At 50.7% G+C, this 7,079-nt stretch overlaps 1 protein-coding gene across 2 annotated transcripts in view; it reads left to right on the forward strand.

The window, feature by feature from the left end:
* Positions 1-6,106, forward strand: part of LOC100517809 — a 32,257-nt gene extending 26,151 nt beyond the window's left edge. The window contains exons 2-4 of one of the 2 annotated variants that reach the window (XM_013994853.2): positions 543-629; positions 746-833; positions 4,532-6,106. In XM_013994853.2, coding sequence (XP_013850307.1) covers positions 543-629; positions 746-833; positions 4,532-4,544 — 188 coding nt within the window. In that variant the 3' untranslated portion in view covers positions 4,545-6,106. The remainder of the gene's footprint in view (positions 1-542; positions 630-745; positions 834-4,531) is intronic. The other variant, XM_005661436.3, reaches the window with a different exon arrangement.

Below are 7,079 nucleotides of genomic sequence, written 5' to 3' on the forward strand. Positions count from 1 at the left end.
GCGCGCTGAGAGGGAGAGGGGTAAGAAAATCACGCTGGCAAGTGTCCCAGGCCAGTGCAGATTAAGGTTCCGCTGTGGGAGGCCCCAAATGACTGGGAGTTGCAATTAGAGCACATGTCCACAAGATGGCACCAGAGCGCCAGCAGAGCCCTGCTGCAGCTCCAAGGCTGCATCTCCAGGCTCAGATACAGGGTGGAAAATGATTGGTGGAGACCAGATATTTCCATTTAGATACATGTTGCCTCAAACCCTATGGTTCAGTGTGCCTCAACTCAGAGGATTTAGGCTCTGACATCACATCTCTGCTTCAGTCTCTACATGATCAGGTGCCCCAATGGCCTGAGTGCCTTTAGCTGATTTGAAGTAGCACACTGGACCCAGAAATACCTGGCTTAAATCTTGGGGTGCAGTTTTTTAGTTCAGGCTGGTATGATATTTGGCTTCTGGAAAGCTGGGCTTTGGGTCATGAATTCAGCCCATCAATGCAGTAGTATTTTGGGGGGGGTGGAGTTTCTCATCATCCCTGTGCTCTTTCTGTCCAGAGGTCTCCACATCCTCCTCCTCCCTACTCTACCTGAGCTTCTTCCTCATCTGCGGGACCCTGTGCCAAGGAACCTACCCAAATCCAGGTAAAGTGAATAATGCCCGGGAGGTCCTGGATCTCAAGCTGATTGCCAGGGCTGAAGGGGGCTGATGGGTTGACTGCCAGCTATCTTGACTTAACAAGCAGGGTCTCTGATTTCAGGGATTGGGTTGGTGTCGGATGGGGTGAATGTCCTGGCGACTTTGAGACAGTCCTACCTGCAAGGTAAAGGAGTTAGGAAATCATACTGGTAAGTACCCTGGGCCAGTGCAGAGCAGGCTTCTGCTCTGGGAAGCAGATGAAGGGCTTGGAGTTGCTGTTAGAGCACATGTCCACCAGACGGCGCCAGAGCAGCAGCAGAGCCCCCACCCCACAGCTCCCTGGCTGCACCTTCAGCCACAAATATGAGGTTGGAGATGGGTTGGTGGAAGCCAGAAGAGGTGCCCAGAGCTGGGGCTTGGCTGCAGGGCACCTCTAACTCTGGACAAGTTGCCTCATCTTGGGGGAGGGGACATGGTTCTGCCATCACATCTAAGGCTCACTTCCTGCATGGTCTGGTGGCCCAGGGGCTAGAGAGTTTGACAGGCTGCCTTGGCTCTGAGTCTCCTTTGATTGTTTGGAGGCAGATTTCTGTACCCAGAAACACTTAGCTTGAATCTTGGACGTCCATTTTTCTGAAATGAGGCTGACCTCACCTCCTGTCTTTTAGTGTATTCAGTGCTCTGAGAGGCCAAGGAGGAGGAAAATCATGCTGGTTTGTGCCCAAGATCAGTCCTGGATTTATAAGTTCTGGAGTTCCTCTTGTGGCTCAGTGGGTTAAGAACCTTACTTGTATCCATGAGGATGCAGGTTCAATTCCTGACCGCTTAGTGGGTTAAGGATCCAGCATTGCCATGAGCTGTGGTGTAGGTTGCAGATGTGGCTCAGATCTGGCGTTGCTGTGGCTGTGGTGTAGGCTGGCAGCTGCAGCTCTGATTTGACTCCTGGCCTGGGATCCTCCATATGCTGTGAATGCAGCCCTAAGAAGACCAAAAACTTACAAGTCTAGTTGTCAATGCATTTGTTTCTGGGTCCAAAGATCTGCCTCTGTTGAAACAAAGGGCACACTGACCCAAGGAACTTTCCACACTCTGGCACCTGGCACACCCAATCAGGCTGGACATGCCCATCAGATGCTGAAGGCACAGCTGTGTCCCCTCCCTGAGGTGAGGCACTTTGGTGAGAGTATGAGAGGTACCCTGTAACCAACCCCAGACCTATGAGCATGCACCGAGTGTTCCAACAGTCCTACTTTAACTCCATCGCTGAGACTGTTCTTGCAACCAGGCAGCTGCAGGTGGGCTCCGCCTGTGCTCTTGTGCTACCCGGCGACCCCGCTCTCTGATCATGAACTCTCAGCCCTTCCTGCTGTTTCCATCATCTGCCTCTGAACCCACCCTGGCTTGGGCGCTGGCAGCTTGATTTCATTTCTCTCAGCCACTAAGCGGAATGAATGCCCTCAACACTGGGGTATATCTCTCTCTCAGTCTCCCAGAGCACTCACCCCAACCTACCCCCCCCACAGTACATCAAAACCCTCCCCACCCACTGTGTCCTGAGCTCCTTCTTGAAATCAGTCACACTGTCCTCACTCATATGACCTTCCTTTGGGTCTGCTCCCTGAAACAGCAGTCACAGCAACTAGAGGTTCAGATGGAAGGGGAAGAATTAACTTTGGGGAGAACTCTTGAAAGGTAAAGTACAGGGATTCCTGTCTGCCCTTCAAAACAGCGCAATGTGGAGTTCCCATCATGGCTCAGTGGAAATGAATCTACCATCCATGAGGACGCAGGTTTGATCCCTGGCCTCACTCAGTGGGTTAAGGATCCAGCGTTGCCATGAGCTGTGGTGTAGGCTGGCGACTGCAGCTCCAATTTGACCCCCAGCCTGGGAACCTCCATATGCCGAGGGTGCAGCCCTAAAAGAACAAACAGGAATTCCCGTCGTGGCTCAGTGGTTAACAAATCCGACTAGGAACCATGAGGTTGCGAGTTCGATCCCTGCCCTTGCTCAGTGGGTTAAGGATCCGGTGTTGCCGTGAGCTGTGGTGTGGGTTGCAAATGCGGCTTGGATCCCGTGTTGCCATGGCTCTGGTGTAGGCTGGTGGCTGCAGCTCTGATTAGACCCCTGGTCTGGGAACCTCCATATGCTGCGGGAGCAGCCCAAGAAATGGCAAAAAGACAAAAATAAATAAAATAAAATAAACAAAAAACAAAATAGCATAACTTTGAGAGCTCCACTCATGACCACCAGCCCCTTTTGCCACATGACAACTTTATGGAGGCTGCAGGCTCGGTAATCAAAAGGCAAAGATTCAAGACACGTATGGCAGGACCAGTGTATTGGGTTCTGGTAAAGCAAAAAGCAAACCAACCCCAGAGACCATGTCCACCTCTCTGGCCCCTGGGTAACCAGAGAAGGATGGAAATACCCATCAGATGCAGAAAGCACACCTTTCCACTCCCTGAGGTGAGTCAATTTGTGCCAGTCAGTGGCACCCTGTAACCCATCTCAACACACTGGACAAGTCCCATGGGTCCTACTAACCCACCTTTGCACCATCTCTTGGCCTGGAGGTGCAGCCAGGGAGCTGCAGATGGGCTCTCTCTGTACTCTAGAAGGATTTCCAACCTTCTAGAGGCTGTCCCCTCTTAACACCAACTCTCAGCATTTCCTCCTGTTTCCCGAGCATCCCCTGAAGCTAAACTTGGGCCCTGGCAGCTTGATTTCATTTCTCCCTAGCCACCAAGCCCAATGAAGAGGCCTAGACACTGGGGTGATTCTCTCACAGTCTCCCAAAGCACTCACCTCAACCTACCCCACCCCAGTACTTTAAAACCCTCTGCCTCCCCACCCAGTGTGTCCTGAGTGCCCTCACTCACGTGACCTTCCTTTTGGTCTGCTCCCTGAAACAGGGGCCAGAGACACAAAAAAGGCTCAAGGAGTTCCTGTTGTGGCACAGCAGAAACGAATCCAACTAGGAATCATGAGGTTGCAGGTTCGATCCCTGGCCTCAGTGGGTTAAGGATCTGGCGTTGCCGTGAGCTGTGGTGTAGGTTGCAGCTGCAGCTCGGATCCGGCATTGCAGTGACTGGTGTAGGCCAGCAGCTGTAGCCCTAAAAAGCAAAAAAAGAAAAAAAAAAGAAAAGAAAAAAAAAGGCTCAAGATGGAAGGGAAGAATGAAGTTTGGAGAGAACTCTGGGGAGAAAAGGCACAGGGATTTCCACAATTTTTACATTCTCCTTTCCTGATCACAAGCCCCATTTTCAACATGACAACTTCTTAGAGTCTGGAGGCTTGAAAATTGCCAGCTCAAAATTCAAGAGAGATATTTTGGTTCCAGAGTTGTGCCTCTAGAGAAACAAAAACCATTCCAACCACAGAGAACCTTTCAAAATCTCTGCTCCTGGGCTGCCCAGGCAGGCTGGCAATATTCATCTGATGCTGAAGGCACAAATATTTCCCCTTCCAGTGGTGGGGCTATTTGGGCCAGAGAGTCAGGGCCATCCAGTAACCATCTCCAGCACTCTGGGCACATTCTGGGTGTTGAGTAAAACCCACCTTCAACCTCAGTTCTGAGCTTGGAGGTGCAGCCAGGGAGCTGCAGGTGGGCTCTGCCAATGCTCTGGCGTCATCTGGCGGCCTTGTGCTCTAACAGCAGCTCTCAGCCCTTCCTGCTGTTTCCATCAGCCCCTGGGGCTGCACTGGCCTTGGGCACCTGGAGCTTGATGTTGTTCCTTCTTCCCCTCTTGAGTCCAATGACGTGCCCTACAGACTGGTGGTATTTGTCAGTCAAATGTCTCAGAACACTCACCCAATCCTATCGACCCCATATATTAAAACCCTCTGCCTCCCCAGCCATTGGGTCTTGAGTCTTTACACCAGTAACCCTGCCTTAATTGCCTTTAGGCCTGCTCCCTGAAACATTGGCAAGAAACTGGAAAAAGAGGCTAATATGGAGAGGGAAGAAGTTTGGCAAGATCTTTGGAGAGAAAAAGGACAGAGCTGAGCAAATCTGCCCGCCAAAATATCACCCCTTTTCCATGCTCCATTCACAACCACCAGCCCATTTTTCCACATGACAATCCTCTGCAGTCCAGAAGCTTGAAAATTACAAGCCCAAGATTCAAGACACATGTTTCTTGTCCAGAGTCCTGCCTGTCTAGAAACAAAGATAAATCAGACCTCAGAGAATCCGTCAAGCACTATATCCACTGGGCCCCCTAACCAGACTAGAAGTGCCCCAGTACATTCTGAAGGGACACCTATCACCTATGTCCCCTGTGTGAGGTGAGGTGATTTTGGATGGAGTGACAACGACCCAGTGTCAGCAACCCTTCATCTCTGGGCGTGTCTATGGGGTTCTGCCAAACTTACCTCCACTGCATCTCAGACTGAAGGTTCAGGGAGCTGCAGATGGGCTCTGCCTGTGCTCTGGCACCGTCTGGTGTCCATGCGCTCTAACATTAACTCTCAGCTCTTCCGCCAGTTCCCTCAGTAGCCCTCTGGGCTGCACTGGCCTTGGACACCTGCCAGCTTGATTTTCTTCCTCCTCTCCCTCTCAGTGCACTGAAGTGCCCTATAGACCAGGGTATTTCTCAAAGTCTCCTAGAGCGCTCACCACAACCCAATACAGTAAAACTTGTTGGGTCCCCACCGTTGGGTCCTGAGAGCCCTCTTATATCAATCCCCCTGCCTCAGTTCATGATACTGCCTTTAGGTCTGCTTCCTGCAATAGAGGTAAGATACATGGGAAAAAAAGGCTCAATGGACAGAAAAGAAGGAAGTTTATGGAGATGTCTTGAGAGAAAATTCACAGTGATTTGCATAGCTGCCAACCAAAATATTACAACTTTTACATGCTACATTTATGAATAACATCCCTTATTTGTACATGATACACTCACAGAGGCCTTAGGCTTGAAACTACAAGCCCAAGATTCAAGACAGATGTTTCTGGGTCCTGAGTTGTGCCTCTCCTGAAACAAGGGAAGTCTGGCCCCAGAGAACCTATCAAACTCTCTGGCCCTTGGGCCACATGACCAGGCTGGAAATACCCATCAGATTTTGAAGCCACAGGCATGTCCCCACACTGAGGTGAGAAAATTCTGGGCCAGAGAGTCAGAGGCACCCTGTAACCAAACCCTACAACTCTGGGCACATCCTGAGTGTTCCACCAACTCATCTTCAACCACATCTCTAAGCTGGAGGTGTGTCCAGGAAGCTGCAGGTATACGTTTCTGCTGCTCTGGCACCATCTGGCGGCCATCAGCTCTAACATCAACTCTCAGCCCTTCATTCTGTTTTCCCTCAGCTGTTCCCTGGGGCTGTTCTGGCTTTAGATCTCTGCCAGCTTGATGTTCTTTCTCTCATCCTCTAAGCTTAATGAAGTGCCCTACAGACTGGGCCGTTTCTCTTTCAAAGTCTCCCAGAGCACTCATGCCAACCTACCCTATCAATACATTAAAACCCTCTGCTTCCCCACCCACTGGCTCTTGAGTGCCTTCTTTGAATCAGTCACCTTGCCTTAATTCACAAGAACTGCATTCAGGTCTGCTCCCTCTAACAGGGGTGGGAGACAGAAAAAGAGACTCAGATGGAAGAAGGATGATTGTTGAGAACTTTGAGAGAAAAAGCACAGAGATTAGCACAGCATCCCACCAAGAAACACTCCTTTTCCATGCTCCATTCACAACCACCAATCCATTTTCTTAAATGACACCTTCACAGAAGCTGGAGGTTTAAGATTGCAAGCCCAGGATTCAAAACAGATATTTGTGATCCAGAGTTCTGCCTATTGAGAAACAGGGCGATCTGACCTTGGAGAACCTGCCAAACTCTCTCCTCCCGGGCAGCTGGACTAGGATGGAAATACCAGCCAGAGGCTGAAGGTGCACATGTTTCCCTTGCTAAGGTTAGGAAATTTTGGACAGAGTGTCAGAGGCAACCTAGAATTAACCCCAACACTCTGGGCACATCTTGGTGTATTTACCAACCCAACTGCTATTTAGCTGCACCTCTGAGCCTGGAGGTGTGGACAGGGAGCTGCAGATGGGCTCTGTCTGTGCTCTGGCGCCATCTGGTGGCCAACCCCTCTAATGACAGCTCTTCACCCTTCCTCCTGTTTCCCCCAGCAGCCCCTGAGCTGCACTGGCCTTAAACACCTGCCATCATGATGTTGCTCCCGCTCACCCTTTAAGCGACATGACTTGCTTTGCAGACTGGGGTATTTCCCTCGCAAAATCTCCCAGAGCACTCACCCCAACCTAAACCACCCCAATACATTAAAAACCCTCTGCTTCCCCACCCACTAAATCAATCAGCTAGACCTGCCCTAAAGTTTGCTCCCTGTGATACAGAGGTTGGAGGCTGGGGAAAAGAAGGTTCAGAGGGAAATAGAAGAGGGAAGTTTGAAATGTCTTGAAGGTAAAGGCACAGCGGTTCAAACTGCCACCCA

The sequence above is a fragment of the Sus scrofa genome, chromosome 2, assembly GCF_000003025.6.
Source record: "Sus scrofa isolate TJ Tabasco breed Duroc chromosome 2, Sscrofa11.1, whole genome shotgun sequence".
In the NCBI taxonomy this organism is placed as follows: Eukaryota; Metazoa; Chordata; class Mammalia; order Artiodactyla; family Suidae; genus Sus; species Sus scrofa.